Source organism: Trichomonas vaginalis, chromosome III (genome assembly GCF_026262505.1).
Source record: "Trichomonas vaginalis G3 chromosome III, whole genome shotgun sequence".
Taxonomy (NCBI): domain Eukaryota; phylum Parabasalia; order Trichomonadida; family Trichomonadidae; genus Trichomonas; species Trichomonas vaginalis.
This window is the reverse complement of record NC_067205.1, coordinates 16042446-16066565: the sequence shown is the minus strand read 5'-3', so window position 1 is coordinate 16066565 and position 24120 is coordinate 16042446. Positions and strand designations below refer to the sequence as shown.

At 30.5% G+C, this 24120-nt stretch overlaps 5 protein-coding genes and 2 pseudogenes across 7 annotated transcripts, besides 3 other annotated features; 3 read left to right on the top strand and 4 right to left on the bottom strand.

Moving 5' to 3' along the window:
• Nucleotides 1-1464: part of a mobile genetic element that runs on past the window's edge.
• Nucleotides 1465-1940: 476 nt separating this feature from the next.
• On the top strand, nt 1941-5630 carry TVAGG3_0710920 (cullin-associated NEDD8-dissociated protein 1 family; the record flags this gene model as incomplete). Its single annotated transcript, XM_001300043.2, has 1 exon — nt 1952-5602. One exon carries the CDS (start codon nt 1952-1954, stop codon nt 5600-5602), a length of 3651 nt encoding a protein of 1216 aa, XP_001300044.2.
• Nucleotides 5631-6420: 790 nt separating this feature from the next.
• Nucleotides 6421-6561: a mobile genetic element.
• Nucleotides 6562-7030: 469 nt separating this feature from the next.
• Nucleotides 7031-7767, top strand: TVAGG3_0710900 (Clan PC(S), family S51, peptidase E-like serine peptidase; the record flags this gene model as incomplete). The annotated part of the gene is made up of 1 exon (XM_001300044.1): nt 7047-7667. One exon carries the CDS (start codon nt 7047-7049, stop codon nt 7665-7667), a length of 621 nt encoding a protein of 206 aa, XP_001300045.1.
• Nucleotides 7768-9377: 1610 nt separating this feature from the next.
• Nucleotides 9378-24120: part of a mobile genetic element that runs on past the window's edge.
• Nucleotides 13874-15173, top strand: TVAGG3_0710890 (annotated as a pseudogene). The gene has a single exon. A coding segment is annotated over exon 1 (1300 nt).
• TVAGG3_0710880 (uncharacterized protein) lies at nt 16265-17314 on the bottom strand (the record flags this gene model as incomplete). The annotated part of the gene is made up of 1 exon (XM_051243767.1): nt 16265-17314. One exon carries the CDS (start codon nt 17312-17314, stop codon nt 16265-16267), a length of 1050 nt encoding a protein of 349 aa, XP_051090354.1.
• TVAGG3_0710870 (Prim-pol domain family) lies at nt 17918-18469 on the bottom strand (the record flags this gene model as incomplete). The annotated part of the gene is made up of 1 exon (XM_051243766.1): nt 17918-18469. A coding segment is annotated over one exon (552 nt), but the record flags the coding sequence as incomplete, so codon positions are not given.
• On the bottom strand, nt 19511-20938 carry TVAGG3_0710860 (annotated as a pseudogene). Its single transcript has one exon. A coding segment is annotated over exon 1 (1428 nt).
• TVAGG3_0710850 (uncharacterized protein) lies at nt 21064-21636 on the bottom strand (the record flags this gene model as incomplete). The annotated part of the gene is made up of 1 exon (XM_051243765.1): nt 21064-21636. One exon carries the CDS (start codon nt 21634-21636, stop codon nt 21064-21066), a length of 573 nt encoding a protein of 190 aa, XP_051090352.1.

Below are 24120 nucleotides of genomic sequence, written 5' to 3'. Positions count from 1 at the left end.
TTTTCTTTGATTTCAATAATTCAAAATAAATTTGGGACTAAAAAGACACTATTTAATGAAATTCATATGAGTGAATGTGGATAAATACTCTCAAAACATACAATTTATCTATTTTTTCTTTATATTATCAACTAATTAGTGATAATTTTTTTTGAATCAGATTTTTTTCATTAAAAACATAATATATAACACAACAATGATGCACACATACGTATCTACACATCAAAATATAAAGCTTGTTTTGGTCTGGGCATCCCAACCCAAAATTCTTTAAAAATTGAATAAAATTGAATACTTGGGGCTGGGATACCCATCCCAAAACCGAATTGAATTTTTTGAATTAAAGAATATATTTATGTATTTATAATATACATGTGATGTCTATAAAAAATACTAAATTCTAAAAAAAATTCAATTTATTCAAAACGTATACTAAGTGATCACTTCATTAGTAGGATCAGCAATCCTACTAAATAGTGAGAACGCCACTAACTAAAAAGGGAGTCCTTGGAGCTCTTGATCTCTTGTCAGTAGAGTTCATAATGAGGCATGGCATCTACTGATTAGAGATCAGAGCAATCCTACCTTACCTTCAGGAGCTACAAAGCTCCTAATCGTTACGAGAGGGAGCCTTGGAGCTCCTGAAGCTCATCAGCAGAGGCTATTTACCATTTGGGCCTCTTCTGATGAAAGATGCGAAACACGTCTACGAACCAGGAGCTTCAAAGCTTCTAATCCTTACTAAAGGGAGCTTTGGAGCTCCTGAGTCTCCATCAACAGAGTCCCAGATGGTAAATGTCCTTTGCTGATGAAAGATGCGAAACACATCTACGAACCAGGAGCTCCAAAGCTCCTAATCCTTACGAAAGGGAGCTTTGGAGCTCCTGAAACTCCTTTTACTATAAAATAGGACAGTTTTCTTCTGAGGTTCTCATCAAATCTAAGACTTCAGAAGAAAGCTGTCCTATCAATGTATACTTACACTCTCATGGACTACAAGTGTACAATTTTAAGGCAGAGATTATCCGAGGCCTCTCATCAAATGAGGGACCTCGGATAATCTCTACCTTAAGTAGTCAAATAACTTTTCTCACTATTTAGGAACAAAAGAACAAGAGTTGGAGTACTTTAAGGCAAGATTCTTCCGAAATCTCTCATCGAATGAGAGACTTCGGAAGGACCTTGCCAAATCCTTGAACGCCAATATCCTTGGAACTGAGCTAGAACCAGGGAGAAGTAGCATACTATAGAGCACGATGGTAATCTCGGAAATGCTTATATCGCCCCAAGCACAATATTTAAGAAGTCTAACTCATATATACAAGAAGTCAGGCTGAATAGATATTGTGCATATGGTTTGCAGAACTCTCATGATATTTCAAATTCATGTTATCCCAAAAAGGTGACACTTTGGGTGTATCGTCCATCCCAGGGATGCAAAAATCACATCACCTTGGATCTATAATTATAGCATATCCAAAAGGCAAGGAAATCTATCAGAGAAGCCTTTTTGACCTATCGTTGCCCTACCTCTTCTTCAATGCCAGAAAAAAAGATGTTAAAAATGCTGAGCTATGTGAGAATGGTATAAAATACGATTTTTGTTATCAAGCCAAAACTCTCAAAGTGGAAAAAAAAATTGAATGCATAAACGATTAAGAAACGGATCTTGAAAATTAATTTTTATCATGAATAGTAAATATGTAATTTCCATCAAATTGCAAGCATTATTGTTCGTATAACCGAGTTATATAATTGAGTATTTTAAAATGGCGCAATTCAAAATTCATTTTTATTATATATGGATAAGATATTTCGTTTTTAAATTAGATTTATTATAAGAATTTAAGCTTCATTTCTGAAATTAATCAATACCGAATTTATAAATTGATCGTTTTACCCCTGTCATAAAAATTCTTTGACCCTAAATAAACACCCATTAAGAATTCAAATGAGCGGGAGTTTATCTAACAAAATCGATGTCAGTAAATTCCTAGCTCAGATGAGTAATCCGGACGAGGACTTCGCCGTTATCGAGCTCGACAAGCTTATCAAATTGCTCGAAAAGCCCCCTCACGAAATTTTCGTGACGCCAAACTGCGACGAGTGGTTTCTGGAAAATATTCTATCACGTGTATACAGTAAAAAGATTGATTTGATCGATGCTTCTTTCAGATCAATTGTTTTATTATCTCAATATTACAATGTTGACAAAATTAGAATAATTTTCAGACGAATTTTAGCAATTTCACAGGAAAACGCCGATATCCGGCCTCAACTACTATCAGTTCTTAAAGAAATTTTTTCAAATCATAGTTCATATGAAAACTCACGAAATGAAGAGATATTTACATACTTCTTTGGTGAGTGCGTTCGAGATTTGACTCTACTTTTAGATGATAATTTAACTTTTACCATCGAATTACTTTCGAGTTTAATAGAGAACCTTGGCTCGCTCGCAACGGAAAAGCAACTTACGGAGCTCATAGACAAGGTCCTTTTCTTCCTCAAACCAGAGCGAAATAAAGAAATTAAACAACAAATGAGATCATTTTCGAATTTAGTCAAAGAATGGAGCAAATTCGCCCCTCAAGCGCTAATCGAACGCCTCGTTGAATACCTGCTGTCAGAGAACATGAAAACTACGCATATCTCCCTTACAATGCTTACATCAATTGTAATGACAATACAGAAGCCGCTCCTCAAATTCTTTGACCAGCTTTTCGACCTATTCTACGAGAACTCTCAAATTGAGACGGAAAGTGACAACGATAACGTCGAAGATGAAAATACAGAAATTGAAGACGAAACTGAGTCGGGAATCATCGTTGATAGCGAATCCATCAAGAAAGTACAGTTCTCTGTTGAAGCGCTGGCTAATTTGACCCACGCGTTCCCTCAGGAATCTTCAAAAGAATTATCAAAGTTATTTGACATTTTTTACAGCCATGTTAACTATAATATCGTTGAATCAGACTCCGTACATACCGATGATGAGGATGCTGGCATGAAACTCGATATCGACAGCGATATGGAAGATTCCGATAATGAAATGATGGATGACGACGCTGGATTTGATGACGAAGAGTCTTGGAAGATTAGGAAGAGTGCAGTAAGACTAGGAATGGTCTTAGTTAATACGTTTCCAACAGAATTTTTCGAATCTCTTCAAAATGAAGAGAACGAACACCATTTTACGTTATCGTTGGATGATACAGACCCTGGAGCAAAGAAAGATATATTGGAATTACTCACAAAAATAGTCAAAACATACGGAAATAAAATTTCAAAAGCAAACGAATGGATTACGATAGTTTCTAACTCAGTAAAACAGACAGACCAAAACTGCATCAGTTGTATCGTTGCAATTTCGGAATTAACTAAAATTATCGACGTTACAGAAAATCAACGCGTCCCGAACGTTTTTTCGGGTGTCCACTGCCCAGTTTCGGACTTAATTGATGGTTCTATGATAGAATTTTGCCGATCTTTGATTGTTGGACCGACAAAATGCACTGATGAAATAATTTCAAACATTTGTTTGCAATTAGACGGAATTATCAAGCAAGGAACAATCAAAAATTCAAATACAGCAATAGAACTCGCAGCATTACTCTATAAAATCTCTCCAATTTCAGATTCAATCAAAAAACTCAACGAAACTATATATTCATGCATCGAAATTTCTCCAAAGACACAAAACGCGATAATCTCATTTACGTGCTTCTATTCCATTTACAAAATTACAGATAACAGACTTATTCCAATCTTATTACAGAATCTCAACGAAAAATATCATATTAAAAAGGCTGCGTTGATGTCCATTATTATACTTGTTTGTTCAACTAATAGTGGCCTTCTACAGCCTTCAATTTCCGAAATTATTGATACAATATTTAATGACATCGAAACAGGCGACCAACAGATAGTTCATCGATCATTTCTTGCACTAAAGATGATGCTGACGAAAGGACTTGCGGATAAATCACAAATTGTTAAATATGTCGAAAAAATTTACGGAGCGGGGTACAGAACAGACGGAAAATGTAAACTTACGGCATTGGATTTACTTATACAGCTTGCAGATTGCGATATCTACGAGAATTACGGTGAAAAATTATTTATTTCATTTTGTCACAGTATAAACTCCCAAGAACTGGTTAATTCATGCGGATTACTTATCTCAAAGATGGTTGCCAACAAAAACAACGCAGATCTCATCAATAAAACGGTGAATTACGTTTTAAACAAGTATCAAGAGTTTTCTGATGAGAAACTTCTACAACAGATTGCGTATTTAATAGGTTCCGCAGCTACTCATAGTGAAGAAATTGCTCAATCTATCTTTTCTTTTTTCGATTCGAACAATACTCCGCTTTCTCTTTTTTCTCTTGGAGAAATACTATCAGTAGCCAAAGACGAAGGCAATAAGTACCTCAACAAGATCATTTCCATGATCGATCCGTCCCTTCCTCGTAATATTTTCAGTCCAGCCGCATCTTGTCTCGGAATGATCGCGTCACACAACGACAGAGCGTTCAATTTGATGATATCTGGGGAAGTAAAGAGCTTCACTCTATTGCTTCCTGCTATTTTCTGCTGTTCAATGCGTGTATCTGACGATAATAAGATAATGAGACTCGTTGATTTCATTTTGCAGATAAAAGAGATCAAAAGGGAGTCGCAGCAAGTTATTTCAGAATCGCTCGCTGCACTAATCAAGGCCTACAGTGATAAAAAGCTCCTACTTTCCAAACTCATTAAAATTTCCTATGAAAAATTTCCAATTTCAGACACAACCGCTCTTTCCCTCTCAATTTTCTCAAGAAATGAAACAACGAGTGAAAACCTTTCTCCCATTATTTCGGATTTATTACCAATGATGGATCCATCTCAACCATCGCTAGCGAGCCACGCTGTTTTCTTCATGAAATCTTCTTTAAGATTTCCTGATTTACAGCCAACCGTCATAGAAAACATCCCTTTGATCCTCGAATGCTGCAAATTCGACGAATCACAGCACGTCGTCTACCACGAAGCAGCTTTCGGACAAGTAAAAGAGGACATAAGTCGAACAATGAGAATTATTTCATTGGAAACGATTATTTCTCTATTGAATTTGACAAATGTCTTTGCATTGAAGGGATATGTCGATGACTGTATCACTACGGCTATAAACTCTATCCCTGATGAAGATAATGAAGTTAAATCTCGTGGTCTTGCTCTTCTTCAAAAACTATGTATTGACAATAGAACAAGACAAGTTGTTGTGAAAAGAGTCAAAGAAATCGCTGCTGCTTTTGAGAAAGCTCATCCAATGGATGATGATAGCGATATTGGTGATGTCGCGAAACCATTGTTTGAAGCAATTTCCATGGTTTCGCTTGTAACAAGAGGTTCTTCTCCTTGCCAGGAATTGGAGATGGAGAGAGAAAGATACGAAGATTCTGATATAATGATTAAAGCGGAAAATGATGCTCAGGCTGCTTTTATGATGGAGGAGGCAAAAGAGAACTCTTCTGATACGCGGATAGATGGTATGGAGTACAGATTAATACTTGTTAGCTTCTGTAAAGAAGCAGAATATTTGTTTACTAAATGAATAAATTTATTTGTTTTTTCTTCTTTCAAAAATAATAATAATTTTTTATGTATTTAACAAAGAGGGTGCAAGATAAGCTCGAATATGGTAGGGCTTTTGCTTCTGTCTTAAGAGAATGTTATTATAATGTATTACTTATAATTCGTTTAAGTTGTGATGAAGACAAAACTATAAAACTTCAGGAAAATTTAATTATAATTTTCTTGATGATGAATTTATTTGTTTTTTCTTCTTTCAAAAATAATGTTTTTATTATTGGGATACTATAATACAATGAATGCTAAATAAGCTCGAATATGACAGGGCTTTTGCTTCTGTCTTAAGAGAATGTTATTATAATGTATTATTAGTTGTGATGAAGACATAACTATAAAACTTACTGAAAAGTTAAGTAATTTTCATGAAGATGGATTTATTTAATTCAATATCAATACATTCGATAAATATCATTGTTCATATAGGAAAATATTGCTATAGGAACTTCCCTGTTAATCTCTTTAGATGACAAGATATTGGTACTTTAATTTATCATAAAGCTGATTGTCATTTCAAAAATGAAATTGAATACATGTAGAGCTCTAACTCCATTGTAATGACCTGATATTTATTAGACAATGAACAATATAATAGAATACATGGTATGATTTACTTCCTATACTTGTTTTTCTTGATTTGTTCGAGATTTGAATAAAAGACTTTTCAAATAAAATGATAATTGTGATGTAAGACCTTGAAAACACATTTGGCGTAGGGTGGGAAAAGCAGAAACGCGCCCTCCAAAATTCAAAATTTATAAATAATTTAGAGATTTCAAAAACAAAAATTCCATTTTTTAACTTCATTATTCTCAAATTTCAATTTTTTGGAGTTTTTTTGATAATTCACATACTGTTAAAATTTGTTATTTTATACACATTATCGAATATCATGCTCAATTTTGAGTTTCGATCAAATTTGAAATTATCATAAAATAGATCTATAAAGTAATTACTCCATCGCATTGCCTTTTAGTCACAGATAGAGAAATTGTGAAAGTTCTTTTTTCAATTGTGCATAAAACATTAAAATTAATGTTCTCAAGATAAATATCTTGCTGGATCTCTGGTATATTCATTGAGCATTGGTGAGATCAAACAACTATAAAAAGAAGTGAGTTTGTGCTCAATATTGACAAATTAGATTTCCAATTCTAACAATTTTTCAAAGGTGTGTGTATCATAAAAAAAGAGTGTGATTATTGGAAGTAACTTGATTAGTAAGAGCGTGTTCTATGATAGCGTAGAGGAAATCATAACTTTGATGATAATGGGAAATATGATTTCCCACTAAGATATTTGCCATATAAGAGTTATGATGATATGAGCGATTCAAAAGATGAAAGCTCTAATATTTCATGTTCATATTTCTCCTCTCAAAATTCGATTTTTTATTTTTTTATTGAGAGATGAAGTTGTTTCTTTGTTCGTACTTCAAAAAGGTTGCCAATTTAATTCCAAAGGCTTTTGGCGAATGCTCTGGAAAGAAGGTATGCTACATTCCAACTGCAGGTATTCCTGAACCTTACAAAGAATATTTGCAAAAATCTAAAGATGCTTTTACAAGACTTGGAATGGAGGTTGTTGAATTGGAAGTTCATACTGCACCCAAGGAAGAAATCAAGCAAAAAGTAACAGAATGCGATTTAATCTTTGTTGCAGGAGGAAACACATTTTTCTTACTTCAAGAACTTAAGGAATCAGGTGCTTACGATATCATCTATCATGAGGTTAAAAACGGAAAGTTCTACATTGGAGAATCTGCTGGCACAATTATTGCTTGCAAAGATATTGAATATGCAGGACTCGTTGATTCAATGGAAGAAGGTCCAAAACTTAAAGGAAACTATTCATCATTTGGCTTTGTTAACTATTTTGTACTTCCTCATTATACATGTGAGCCATTTAGAGAAGCTTGCGAGAATGTTATCAAACAGTACGGGGATAAGCTTGACCTTAGACCAATTACTAATTCTCAGGCTGTTTTTGCAGATAATGATAAATTCGAGGTCTGGACCGCTAGCCAATAAAGTTATTCATGCGATAATTCCTCTTTACTAGTATTATTGTACAATAATATTGTATTCTTATTAATGAATAAAATTATCTTACTTGAAAAACTAAATTCAGATATGAACTACTAACCAAATATAGTTTTAATCTGTACTGAAATTAAGTTCCTATGAAAGAAAATCACCTGATTTCTCAATCCTATATGTTGTATCTTATATCTTGCAAAATTGGATTATTGACTACTACACGGCTTGAATTTTTGATAATTGTGCGTGCATTGATGAAACTGCTCAAAAAGTGAACAAATTTATAAGCATATTTAATCTGAAAGGCTTGAAATATATTGGATCTTTAATTTAATAATATAATTGAATATAAATTAAGTATTTATATATAAGAGTAGACATAGAATTGCAGTAGAGTGGAAATTCAAATGATTGTTGAAAAACATTATATTTGCCTTCGTATTTATTTGATTTAGCCTGATTATTTAGCAATTACAGAGTTTTAAATTGAGAAGTTATTATCCGATATGATAATTATTGATATTTCAAAGATATCAAAAAACAATTAATAGCCTCAATTTAAAATGTCACATTCATTCGTTTATATAGCATGTTTAATGTAGAATTGCGCAACATTTGGGGCTCAGAAATATTTTTGTTTGCAGTAGTAGGATATGATGGGTTTAGTGACTTTTTTTGTTACATCTATATATAGACGATGCATTAAAATATATTTATTTATAAATCATTAAAAAATTAACATTAATTTTAAAATAATTTATTTTTTTATCTTTTATAAAAGAAGCTATATATAGATGATGTCAGATATTCCGCGATTAATTAAACATTGTTTAAATCCTGAATGGGTTAAACTTCAATTTAAAAATGAAGATTGTGAATTATTAAATGAATATGAAAGCCAAAATAAGCTAATGAGGTAAATATAATGATAAAGAATATTTAATTTCATGGAATCAATGGAGTCATAATCAAAGACCTCATAAACGAGAAGAAGAAATTGAAAATAATGAAATGGAAATCATTGATGACATTAAAGAGGATGGAATTCCTAAATTTTGTAGAAAAAACCTTTAGAACTAAGTTAGGAGCATATAAACGTAGAGTATTAAATCCTGAATATCTTAAACATTTATTTAAAAAGGAAGATTGTGAATTATTAAACGTTAATGAATATGAAAATGCTAAATCAAAACTGAGATATAATATATTGGAAGTGATGAAAGGTGTAAAGATAAAGATAAAGTTTATTCAGTTTCATATAATAACTGGCACACGTTGGGGATAAGAAAACATTTAGGGATTATGGTAAAAGTTCTGAATTCTTCAAATCTAGTATGCACGAGAGAGAAGAAGAAATCAGAAATAATTATTTTCATGAATGAAAGATTCACTACCATAATGAAATAAAAAAATAAACTTTAAAAATTCATGTCTCACATTTTTGAATAATTTATTTTTTAATTCGTAAGAAATGAGCGTCAAAACTAACGATGTGAAAACATTAGGATTCACAAACGAGGAAATAAAGATATATTAGATGAGATGTGTTATGAAGTTAGTAAATATTATTTAAGAAATTGTCAAAAATTTGCCGAGTTATTAAATGATTTAGATTATGATGGAAAAATGAATAAAGATGATGTTATAAATTTCTTATATCCCACATCTGAAGAAGAAAAACCTAAAGAACCTGATGTTTTCCCTGAATATTATGAAGAACGGATTAAAGATGATGAATACGATGAAATTGAAATTGAAAAACTGGAAAAAATAAGAGATGAAATAGATGAAAAAATTAAGGAATTAAGAGAAGTTGAAAAATATAATGAAAATGAAGTAGAGGATTTAATGAATATCCCAGCTTCGGAATCAGAAGTTCAGAAATCTCATGAAGAAAGATATAAAAATTATGTCTCAGAATCAACACAAAATTTATTAGATGGCGAAATAGATGAAACACTTTCAGAAGAAGGTACTAAATTTATACGTAAACATAAGTTACAATTTATTGATAATGAAGAATACCCTTGTATCTTACTTTCACCACCTTTAGATTCCGAAAAATTCAAAAAAGCTCTTAAAAACGTGACATATGCAACTAATACGATTAAGAAAGAAGATCATGATATTTACACAAATTATTATTTAAATAAATGCACAGGTGTTGATAAAGTTTTTGATTTATTAGATAAAATATCAAAAGAAACCATTGGAACATATAAAATTTTGTGTGATTGTGGTTTCATTATTGAAGATACTAATAATGTTTCATATGAAAGAACAGCACCGAAGGAAGATGAAGTGGAAAGGTCTATACCATTCGTTATTAAGAACATAAAAGATATGAAACGTATAAGCATTATATTTATTCATTTATTTCAGAAAAAATGGAAGCAACCCATAAAACATCTTCTCATCATTTTATAGCTATTCATACATTCCTTTTCAAAGTTGTGAAATTAAATAAGACAGGAATTAGATTTAATGTATCCGGGTACGCATTCTTGAGTAAATTAAAATGTATTCGTCACGTCGCAGATGATAAAAATTTATGTGTTCTTAATTCATTTTATGGGCTTTAAAAAATAAACTTTATTTTTATTTATTTTTTAATTTTTTATTCTTACATAAATGAAAAAACGGAACAGCTAAAATGAATGATAATCAAATTAGAGCAGAAGGTAGAAGGTTATTTAAACGCTTCTATAACATTCCTGATGGTGTTAATCCTAAAACTCGTAGAAGCTATTTAAATGAAGCAATAGATTCATATGAAGGGTTTGACATTTCATCAGAAAGTGAGAGATTAGCGAGAATGTTAAATGTTAATATTGATTTCTATTATTGTGATCCTCAACCAGAAGACGTGGACATAAATAAGGTAGACTTTCCATTAGTGGATTCAATAATGATAGATCCAGAATTTGAAACAGTAAATATTTTATTAACACAGAGTCCATGTGGAAAACTTCACGCTGACAGAATAACAAACGTTGAAGCACTCACCGGCTATAAAGTTTGTCCATATTGTAAAGAAGAAGTTTATTCTATCCGTGATGATCCAGAAAGGAAAAACCAAAGAAGATTTTTAAAGCATTGTGAGAAATGTAAAGAAAATAATGGAAGATTAATTCAAGACGTTCAATTGCAAAATACCCAGCAACCATATGCACCACATATTACGAAACAGAAGATATATCAGTGGTTATTAGCTCACAATTTGCAGAAATATTATAAACCGACAAGATATTATATTACTTTTGACTTTGAAACATTAGAGACTAAAGAAGAATTACAACTTTCTGAGTGTGCAACTTTGAACGCTTACTTAAAACCATTCATGGTATCATCAACGGTTAAATTAAATGATAAAACATATACGAGGAATTTTTGCTTAACTTCGAGTGATTCTTTTATTTCTGATTGGATTGAGTTTTTATTTTCAACCTGTTCATTAGTTGCTAAATCAAATATTGAACAATATGAAGAATTATTGGAGTCTCATACATTAAATGAAAAACAGAAGGAAGCATTTAAAGAACTTCTAGATGAGGAATTCAATAAAGTGAATATCATAGGTTTTAATTCGGGAAAGTTTGATTTAAATTTAATTCTTCGTGATTTAAACACTGCAAAATGGAAAATAAAATCAATGCTGGGTTCATCTTCACAATTTAAGCAAATCATTGTAAAGAAAACAAACGTTCCATATGAATTGAGATTTATTGACATCAGAAATTATATAGCGGGTGGGACATTAGACCAATTCACTCAAGATTTCGGAAACAATAAATCACGTGTTAAATCCTTTTTCCCTTATCAATTCATCACATGGGAAAATTACGAAGAAGAATTATATAAAGAGGAACCATTCACTCAAGATTCATTTTATTCAGCATTAACCCAAGAAACTATATCAGATAGTGATTATCAAATATATCTCAATGATGCTAAAAACTTTAAGAATAGATTAGAATATTTTATTCATTATTGCAATAAAGATGTTGAAATTATGATAGAACCAATTGATAAAATTATCGAAGAAACATTTGTTTATAAAATTGATATGCTTCATAATCTTTCTTTATCATCGAATGCTTCAATGATTCGTTACGCTTTAGCATATAAAGACTTTAATCCTAATGAAAAATATCCTGAGGAAGAGATAGAATCAAGTTTTGAATTAACGAAAAAGTATTGGAAATATAAAATTGAATCATATAAGAAACAAGATGAAAAAGCAGAAAGGGATACTAAAAATAATGTTTCAATGGATGATTTTCAATACTATCACGATTTAATCCTTTCATCTAAATGCAAAATGTGTGGTAAAGCGTTTACATATGCAAATAAACCAACATTGGATAGAATCGATAATGAAAAACCACATACCAAAGAAAATTGTCAGTTAATGTGTTGTTATTGCAATGTCGTAAAATCAAATAAAGATGAAGATGTTCAACGTTTAAGAATCAATTTAAGAAATTATGCATTAAAAAATAATTTACCAATGACTTTAGATTCAGTTGAAGCTTATCACATTCTCCGTAATGGAATTACTGGTGGTTTATCAAATGCTCAACATAGAGTAAATCTTAAAGGAATCACGCACATTAATAAACTTTCATATAGTCCAGAAACTAAAACTGTATCAAATGAGGACACCACCAACATTATGACTCATTTCGTTGGTGTTGATTTTAATTCATTATATCCTTCATCATTTTCATCTAATCCTCATGATTTCATTCAATATACTGACCATAAAATGTATATGCCGGGAAGATTGAATGGTGTTATCATTTGTGATACAGCAACAAAGAAAGCAAAAGCACTGGGAATAATTAATAAGAAAAATACTTTATTCGTGGCTGAAGTAAAGGGTCACATTGATGAAAAACACATTAATGATTACATAAACTTTTTACCGATAATAAGAAACTTAGATATTATCACAGATGAAAAAACAATTGGCAGTTTTATGTATAATTACATGAAATCAAACAATCTACCGGTTGACCAGAAACAGAGGAAATTAACGCAGTTAGCATCAACATACAACCAATATCAACCATTTTCTTCTTATTATCTTTGGTATCTAATCGACAGGTTTAATTTTATCATTGATGACATTCAATCAATTTTAACATTTACGAAAAACACTTGTTTTAATGAATTTGCGAACAAATTTATGAATGAAAGACAAAAGGCTGAATTAGAAGGAAATAAAGGAAAAGTTTATTTTGCAAGATTTCACTTAATGGATCATATGGTTACGATGCAATGAATACACAAAATTACGCAAAGACTAAAATAATGAATGCACAGAAGTCACGCGTTGCATGTATGTCAAATAAGTTTAAAAACATAAGAGAAATAGGTGAGGATACATATCAAGTGATGCTTAAAGATAGATTTTATAGATGTGATACATGTTTACAAGAGGCATTCTTCACTTTAGATAATGCTAAATACTGGTATTTGGTTTTCATTTATGATTTTATGTATAAATGCATGGATGTTAATCGTTTTCATTTCATTGAAGGTGATACTGATTCATCTTATTGGGCAATCGCTGGCGATCCAAATCTTCCTAACACTCAAGCATTTCAAGCAATTGTTACCGATAAACAATTTTATGATAAAAACATTTTCAAATTCGCACCATTTGATTTCTTCTGTTTTGATGAGAAATTTAAACCTAAATTAAAGAATAAAGCTGAAGAAAAAGCACATGAGAAGAAGTTATTGGGTTTAGCAATTGAGAAACAAGGTGATAACATGGTTGCTTTATGCCTAAATGTTATACTTCATTCAACGGTTCAATTGATGGAAGTGATTTTAAAAAGATTACACAAAAAATGAAGGTGTTAGTTTAAGACAAAATAAGCAATTAACACCTAAAAAATATTTGGATATAATAAATGATAAAGTGATATTTGATGGTCAAAATATTAATTTACAACTTAAAAACGGGTCAATGACTCGCTTAACAATCGTAAGACTGCATTAACAGGAGCACACACTAAGGCTGTATGTTGTGAAAATGGATGTTGTATGCCATTTATTTAATACAATTTAAAATTTTATTTTTAATAAAATGCCACAGAAGAGACAAAAGGAACCGTTAATGATGGTTTTGATACTATGATTCAAAGAGGTGGGCACCCTTAAACATTTATTTTATTTTTATATAAATGGATAACATAGATTTAAAAATTTTAATTGATGATTTAGTATTTAATCAAAATTTTCTTGATTATTATGATTTAAAAGCATATCTCCAAAAATATGATAACAATATAACGGGTGATGATATGGAATATTATTATCCATATTATAAAAATGAAATTTTGAAATATCATGATAGAATAATTTCTGAAATTAAAGACAAAATTAAAAATAATGAATATTCAAAGGGAAAAACTAAATCACAACTTAAACAGTTGAAAGATTCAAAAATAAAGTATTAACAGAAGAAGATATTGATGAATTATATAAATTATATAATCATGAGCCGCAAAAAACAAAGGAACAAAAACAAAAGGTGCAAAACACCCAGGTCCTTCAGACCATAAATGATGCACAAGCTTTAATTTATGATTCATTAGTTAAACCATATTCAGCCCGACTTTTAAATGAAGATCAACTTTTGGAATTCATCCTTCAACATAAACTCGAAGCGGGAAAGTATATCAAACCTTTATATACAGCATATTTAAAACAAATGAATAGAATACATCCAGAATTAATGAAGGAAGGAATGAATTCCAAAACTTCATCATCCAAAATCAAAGCAGATAAAATTAAACCACCTGCAACACCAAAACCTCCAACGACAGTACCACCTCCTCCTTCAGTTAATCCTTCATCATTCACTTTATTATATCCATTTCAAACATTAAAGAAGCAAAAAGATTTTAAAAAGGATTTCAAAATATTAAATAAACCAATTGACCCGAAAATTCAACCGTTAAAGGAAAAATTTAGTCGCCCTTCATTTGCACCATATCCATATTCATACGAAATCGATCATCTGGAATATTCAAAAGGAAAAGTTACTTATTTATTTGCCATTAACATTAACACTAGATATTTATATTGCATTCGAGTGAAAGGGAAAACAGAACAGGAAACAAGAAGAGCTATTCAATACTTACTAGATCATGAAAGAGTAGATAATATCAGGGGTGATGGTGATAAAGGATTTCAGGCAGCTATGACTCATTATTTCCCACAAATTAATTTTTTCTTTTCATCCTCTCCATATACGTTTCATAATAAAATAGTTGATGCGGTAATGAGAACTCTTAGAGATGCGTTAGGGGTTAACGGTCAGATATACTGGGATGGAAATCATGACTCCATCATACAACAGTTAGTATATTATTACAATAATACATGGCATAGAACAATAAACATGAAACCAGTGGAAATGAAAAATGATATTTCAAAAGAATGGGAATATATTAGAAAGCAAATGGAAGGGTTGAATGATGTTAAACGTGAACAAATTAATTCGGGGCTCATGAATTTTAAACAAGGGGATAAAGTTTTGATTCATCTCGATTATGGAAAAACTGATAAATCAATGACAAAAAGAAGACGAAGATTTGACACAATAGCTGAATTTGTTAGATATATTAACGGCAATGCATTAGTTGAAGTTGACAATAAATTAATAGAAATTCCGATTTATTTTATTACTCCATTATATTTAAATAATATTTAATTTTTTTTATTTCGTAAGAAATGAGTGACAACAAAGCAGTCAAGAGTCCAGACGATGAATATAAAAAGAAACTAAACAGAATTAAATCAAAAATATGCTATTACAAAAAGAAGCCGCAATGCGGTGGGGTTGAAAACGATAAGGAAATAATCGAAAAATTAGAAACTTATCGTTCAATCATTAAACTGAGTGAAGCAAAAATAAAAGAATTTAATAGAATAAATAAATTGATTGGAAGAGATGAATTTAATAAAGATGAATTTTTAAACTCAATCCAAATTTAATTTTTATTCCTCTTTGACAACATCTCTCTTTCCATCATTACTGCATAACCACATTTTCTCAGTTTTAGTGGTTTGTTATTTTTAACATGTTCTTGCATCATTTTTATCGTTTCCTCCCTTGTTATGATTCGTGGTAAATTTTGAGCTTGTGGGGTATCCATTTATGATAAAAATAAAAATTTGTCATCAGTTATTTTATCGTTAATGTTTTCAGGTCATTCAATAATGAATTATTTTTGAAGAACTGAAGGGGTCACCAGGTCACCAGGTAATTTAACTTCTCTGAAAAATGAGACAACATGACATTTAGACAACAACACAGGGGGAAGGCAGTTATGAATTATTTTTGAAGAACTGAAGGGGTCACCAGGTCACCAGGTAATTTAACTTCTCTGAAAAAATGAGACAACATGACATTTAGACAACACAGCAGGATTAATGCAAAAATAAATTCCAATCATACTTTATAAAGCTTCATTTACAGGTATTTCATCGTCAGTAAATGAATCCTCATTATCGTTTGGTTCAACCTGTTTATATAATCCTTTCATTTCTTCTTTCAAAACATAATACTATGTTTGTTTACCATCTATTTTTCTTTGTTTCCTATCACATTTATCCTTAATGCTCATTTGAAAATTCTTGTCTTTCATGTCTGATGGTTTGCAGAATAGAGCATTTTTACACGTCATACCTGTACACAATTCATCATAATGTGTATTTATCCATACATCTAAAGGATTTGTTGATAATTCAATTAAATCTTGTTTGGCTTCAGTCATCGGAATGATTCGTACATTAAATGATGAAAGGTCATATTGCATAAAATATGTTAGTAAATTATCATAAAATTCCTTTGTGCATGAATCCATTAAATTCTTGAAGTAATCAAATTGACCCTTGAATTTACCATTAACTCTTAAAACTACGTATCTTCTGTCTCCAACTTCAATTTTGACAGGGTAAACGTTGTTAGTTACGAAAATGAATTTGGCAACATTCTGAGCTGTTCTTCTGGGTTGATTCTTTTCATTAATTCTTATCTCATTATCCGTTATAATTGATTTCAAAGCGTTGAAGTTTGCGAGTCTGTCTTCACCTACATTCTTGAGTTCATTAAGTACAAGAAACATTTTATTTTCAACTACTGAGTTGAAATTACCCGTTAGCTCACTTATTTCAGTAATGTTTTTACATGAATAACCAGCGAGAAGTTCAGAAATAATGTCTGTGAATCTGTTTTTACCTGTTCCCTGAAGTCCTTTCAAAATAATTGCTGTTTCATTCTTGATACCAGGATGTTGAATCATTGATGCAATCCAGCCGAGAAGGTATTTATACACTTCATCGTTATTATCACAAATGGCTTCTTTAATGAAATCCATAAACATCTCAATTTTTGAGTAATCAGGCTTTTCAAGAATGTTGTATTTATAACCCTGAAACGTTGAGAAAACATCTGGGGAATCAGATTTAAAGCAAACACCCTTAACGGTTAATGAAGACAATTGATTTAATAGTACGTCCCATGCTGTTATGGTTTTACCTTCTTCTTTAAATAATTTAATCATTTTGAGTGACTCTTTCATGTTTGATTGAAGAACGAATGATATTTGATTCATTTTGTCGTGTATGTTGTAATCTTTCTGAATGAAGTATTTGTTTCCACAATCTACAAAACGGATTACACGTGATAAATCCTCAATTACTTCAGAACTGTTTTTATACTGATGATTTTCAGCCCTGCGTCTAATATCTGTTATCAAAAACGAGTCATCAAGTTTTATATCAAATGTTATTTTTGGCTTACGTAATAAAGGTAAAACATATTCATCATAATATTCCTTTTGATAAAGTTTTAGAATCTTCACTAAAACAAATGGAGAAGTCATTAAATGTGCATATCTACTACGTGCTTTTTCAAAATTACTTTTTGCATTTTCAGTTAAATTGCAGAAGTTATAAACGTTATCGTATGCTTCATTAATTAAATGATTAGGTAACGAATTAATTGCTTGAAACAATGTGAATAATGTAACTTCTTTTTCTAAATTCATGTTTCCACCGTCATTATGTACTTCAAAATCACTGATGCCATCAACTATGCTTTGAGCTAGTTTATCGTCAATGTTTACATCTTTGTTTTCATTCATGATAGTCTTTATTTCTTCGTTCTTCTGTTCAACTCTTACCTTAATATTCAAATCATTTAATATATCATTCACTGTTCTAGTTAATGTTGAATCATAACTTCCGCGAATGAATGAGTATGTATTGATTGGTTCTGATGCATTCTTGCGAACTCTTGAATCAGCCATAACCACTAAAGAACGCTTTGATTCATCCATAGAAGTCATTATGTCAATATCATAATCATTGCAGGAATAACATTTAATCATTCTGTTCGAAACTGCATAGAAGAAATTAGTGTTGCAATAAATGTGAAGACCTCCTGAAGCGGTTTTAACGATAACATCTTTATCCGAAAGTTTTGATAAAATATCTTTTCTAACTGTTTCTTTAAGTTCATCATTGTACGATTTATTGATATCAACATCTATAATCGTTAAATTCGAAATTTTATTTGCTAATAAAGCTGTACCAGTTTTCCTTCCTCTTCCTCCATCATGTTTGAGGTAGTTATGTAAATCAATCTTGTTTTCACCAATTCTTTCGTTGAGGGTTTTAGTTTCTGCCACAACTAATTCCTCAGCTAATGAATCAATAACTTGTTCATCAGAAACGATAAAGTTGCTGTTGTTGTTTGTTGCTGTCATTTATATAGGAATAAAAAAATAAAAATAATTTTAAAACTAACTTTATTTTTGGGTCATTTACACTCATTACGATGAAGTCATGACAAAGCATTTTCTGTGTTGTTGTCAAAATGTCATGAGGTTAGAAATGAGGTTAGATCTAACCATCTACCCTAAAAATTATTTTACTCAGAATTTTGTATAAAAAAACAACCGCCGGAATTCAGACAGTTGCTATATTCTTCACAAAACATTAACGTAAACATTAACGATAAAATATATTTTTGTCTGATTTACACTCATTACGATGAAGTCATGACAAATCATATACGTTCATAACTGCCTTCCCCCTGTGTTGTTGTCTAAATGTCATGTTGTCTCATTTTTTCAGAGAAGTTAAATTACCTGGTGACCTGGTGACCCCTTCAGTTCTTCAAAAATAATTCATTATTGAATGACCTGAAAACATTAACGATAAAATAACTGATGACAAATTTTTATTTTTATCATAAATGGATACCCCACAAGCTCAAAATTTACCACGAATCATAACAAGGGAGGAAACGATAAAAATGATGCAAGAACATGTTAAAAAAACAAACCACTAAAACTGAGAAAATGTGGTTATGCAGTAATGATGGAAAGAGAGATGTTGTCAAAGAGGAATAAAAATTAAATTTGGATTGAGTTTAAAAATTCATCTTTATTAAATTCATCTCTTCCAATCAATTTATTTATTCTATTAAATTCTTTTATTTTTGCTTCACTCAGTTTAATGATTGAACGATAAGTTTCTAATTTTTCGATTATTTCCTTATCGTTTTCAACCCCACCGCATTGCGGCTTCTTTTTGTAATAGCATATTTTTGATTTAATTCTGTTTAGTTTCTTTTTATATTCATCGTCTGGACTCTTGACTGCTTTGTTGTCACTCATTTCTTACGAAAAAAAAAAATTAAATATTATTTAAATATAATGGAGTAATAAAATAAATCGGAATTTCTATTAATTTATTGTCAACTTCAACTAATGCATTGCCGTTAATATATCTAACAAATTCAGCTATTGTGTCAAATCTTCGTCTTCTTTTTGTCATTGATTTATCAGTTTTTCCATAATCGAGATGAATCAAAACTTTATCCCCTTGTTTAAAATTCATGAGCCCCGAATTAATTTGTTCACGTTTAACATCATTCAACCTTCCATTTGCTTTCTAATATATTCCCATTCTTTTGAAATATCATTTTTCATTTCCACTGGTTTCATGTTTATTGTTCTATGCCATGTATTATTGTAATAATATACTAACTGTTGTATGATGGAGTCATGATTTCCATCCCAGTATATCTGACCGTTAACCCCTAACGCATCTCTAAGAGTTCTCATTACCGCATCAACTATTTTATTATGAAACGTATATGGAGAGGATGAAAAGAAAAAATTAATTTGTGGGAAATAATGAGTCATAGCTGCCTGAAATCCTTTATCACCATCACCCCTGATATTATCTACTCTTTCATGATCTAGTAAGTATTGAATAGCTCTTCTTGTTTCCTGTTCTGTTTTCCCTTTCACTCGAATGCAATATAAATATCTAGTGTTAATGTTAATGGCAAATAAATAAGTAACTTTTCCTTTTGAATATTCCAGATGATCGATTTCGTATGAATATGGATATGGTGCAAATGAAGGGCGACTAAATTTTTCCTTTAACGGTTGAATTTTCGGGTCAATTGGTTTATTTAATATTTTGAAATCCTTTTTAAAATCTTTTTGCTTCTTTAATGTTTGAAATGGATATAATAAAGTGAATGATGAAGGATTAACTGAAGGAGGAGGTGGTACTGTCGTTGGAGGTTTTGGTGTTGCAGGTGGTTTAATTTTATCTGCTTTGATTTTGGATGATGAAGTTTTGGAATTCATTCCTTCCTTCATTAATTCTGGATGTATTCTATTCATTTGTTTTAAATATGCTGTATATAAAGGTTTGATATACTTTCCCGCTTCGAGTTTATGTTGAAGGATGAATTCCAAAAGTTGATCTTCATTTAAAAGTCGGGCTGAATATGGTTTAACTAATGAATCATAAATTAAAGCTTGTGCATCATTTATGGTCTGAAGGACCTGGGTGTTTTGCACCTTTTGTTTTTGTTCCTTTGTTTTTTGCGGCTCATGATTATATAATTTATATAATTCATCAATATCTTCTTCTGTTAATACTTTATTTTTGAAATCTTTCAACTGTTTAAGTTGTGATTTAGTTTTTCCCTTTGAATATTCATTATTTTTAATTTTGTCTTTAATTTCAGAAATTATTCTATCATGATATTTCAAAATTTCATTTTTATAATATGGATAATAATATTCCATATCATCACCCGTTATATTGTTATCATATTTTTGGAGATATGCTTTTAAATCATAATAATCAAGAAAATTTTGATTAAATACTAAATCATCAATTAAAATTTTTAAATCTATGTTATCCATTTATATAAAAATAAAATAAATGTTTAAGGGTGCCCACCTCTTTGAATCATAGTATCAAAACCATCATTAACGGTTCCTTTTGTCTCTTCTGTGGCATTTTATTAAAAATAAAATTTTAAATTGTATTAAATAAATGGCATACAACATCCATTTTCACAACATACAGCCTTAGTGTGTGCTCCTGTTAATGCAGTCTTACCGATTGTTAAGCGAGTCATTGACCCGTTTTTAAGTTGTAAATTAATATTTTGACCATCAAATATCACTTTATCATTTATTATATCCAAATATTTTTTAGGTGTTAATTGCTTATTTTGTCTTAAACTAACACCCTTCATTTTTTGTGTAATCTTTTTAAAATCACTTCCATCAATTGAACCGTTGAATGAAGTATAACATTTAGGACATAAAGCAACCATGTTATCACCTTGTTTCTCAATTGCTAAACCCAATAACTTCTTCTCATGTGCTTTTTCTTCAGCTTTATTCTTTAATTTAGGTTTAAATTTCTCATCAAAACAGAAGAAATCAAATGGTGCGAATTTGAAAATGTTTTTATCATAAAATTGTTTATCGGTAACAATTGCTTGAAATGCTTGAGTGTTAGGAAGATTTGGATCGCCAGCGATTGCCCAATAAGATGAATCAGTATCACCTTCAATGAAATGAAAACGATTAACATCCATGCATTTATACATAAAATCATAAATGAAAACCAAATACCAGTATTTAGCATTATCTAAAGTGAAGAATGCCTCTTGTAAACATGTATCACATCTATAAAATCTATCTTTAAGCATCACTTGATATGTATCCTCACCTATTTCTCTTATGTTTTTAAACTTATTTGACATACATGCAACGCGTGACTTCTGTGCATTCATTATTTTAGTCTTTGCGTAATTTTGTGTATTCATTGCATCGTAACCATATGATCCATTAAGTGAAATCTTGCAAAATAAACTTTTTCCTTTATTTCCTTCTAATTCAGCCTTTTGTCTTTCATTCATAAATTTGTTCGCAAATTCATTAAAACAAGTGTTTTTCGTAAATGTTAAAATTGATTGAATGTCATCAATGATAAAATTAAACCTGTCGATTAGATACCAAAGATAATAAGAAGAAAATGGTTGATATTGGTTGTATGTTGATGCTAACTGCGTTAATTTCCTCTGTTTCTGGTCAACCGGTAGATTGTTTGATTTCATGTAATTATACATAAAACTGCCAATTGTTTTTTCATCTGTGATAATATCTAAGTTTCTTATTATCGGTAAAAAGTTTATGTAATCATTAATGTGTTTTTCATCAATGTGACCCTTTACTTCAGCCACGAATAAAGTATTTTTCTTATTAATTATTCCCAGTGCTTTTGCTTTCTTTGTTGCTGTATCACAAATGATAACACCATTCAATCTTCCCGGCATATACATTTTATGGTCAGTATATTGAATGAAATCATGAGGATTAGATGAAAATGATGAAGGATATAATGAATTAAAATCAACACCAACGAAATGAGTCATAATGTTGGTGGTGTCCTCATTTGATACAGTTTTAGTTTCTGGACTATATGAAAGTTTATTAATGTGCGTGATTCCTTTAAGATTTACTCTATGTTGAGCATTTGATAAACCACCAGTAATTCCATTACGGAGAATGTGATAAGCTTCAACTGAATCTAAAGTCATTGGTAAATTATTTTTTAATGCATAATTTCTTAAATTGATTCTTAAACGTTGAACATCTTCATCTTTATTTGATTTTACGACATTGCAATAACAACACATTAACTGACAATTTTCTTTGGTATGTGGTTTTTCATTATCGATTCTATCCAATGTTGGTTTATTTGCATATGTAAACGCTTTACCACACATTTTGCATTTAGATGAAAGGATTAAATCGTGATAGTATTGAAAATCATCCATTGAAACATTATTTTTAGTATCCCTTTCTGCTTTTTCATTTCTTGTTTCTTATATGATTCAATTTTATATTTCCAATACTTTTTCGTTAATTCAAACTTGATTCTATCTCTTCCTCAGGATATTTTTCATTAGGATTAAAGTCTTTATATGCTAAAGCGTAACGAATCATTGAAGCATTCGATGATAAAGAAAGATTATGAAGCATATCAATTTTATAAACAAATGTTTCTTCAATAATTTTATCAATTGGGTCAATCATAATTTCAACATCTTTATTGCAATAATGAATAAAATATTCTAATCTATTCTTAAAATTTTTAGCATCATTGAGATATATTTGATAATCACTATCTGATATAGTTTCTTGGGTTAATGCTGAATAAAATGAATCTTGAGTGAATGGTTCCTCTTTATATAATTCTTCTTCGTAATTTTCCCATGTGATGAATTGATAAGGGAAAAAGGATTTAACACGTGATTTATTGTTTCCGAAATCTTGAGTGAATTGGTCTAATGTCCCACCCGCTATATAATTTCTGATGTCAATAAATCTCAATTCATATGGAACGTTTGTTTTCTTTACAATGATTTGCTTAAATTGTGAAATGAACCCAGCATTGATTTTATTTTCCATTTTGCAGTGTTTAAATCACGAAGAATTAAATTTAAATCAAACTTTCCCGAATTAAAACCTATGATATTCACTTTATTGAATTCCTCATCTAGAAGTTCTTTAAATGCTTCCTTCTGTTTTTCATTTAATGTATGAGACTCCAATAATTCTTCATATTTTCAATATTTGATTTAGCAACTAATGAACAGGTTGAAAATAAAAACTCAATCCAATCAAGAAATAAAAGAATCACTCGAAGTTAAGCAAAAATTCCTCGTATATGTTTTATCATTTAATTTAACCGTTGATGATACCATGAATGGTTTTAAGTAAGCGTTCAAAGTTGCACACTCAGAAAGTTGTAATTCTTCTTTAGTCTCTAATGTTTCAAAGTCAAAAGTAAATAATCTTGTCGGTTTATAATATTTCTGCAAATTGTGAGCTAATAACCACTGATATATCTTCTGTTTCGTAATATGTGGTGCATATGGTTGCTGGGTATTTTGCAACTGAACGTCTTGAATTAATCTTCCATTATTTTCTTTACATTTCTCACAATGCTTTAAAAATCTTCTTTGGTTTTTCCTTTCTGGATCATCACGGATAGAATAAACTTCTTCTTTACAATATGGACAAAC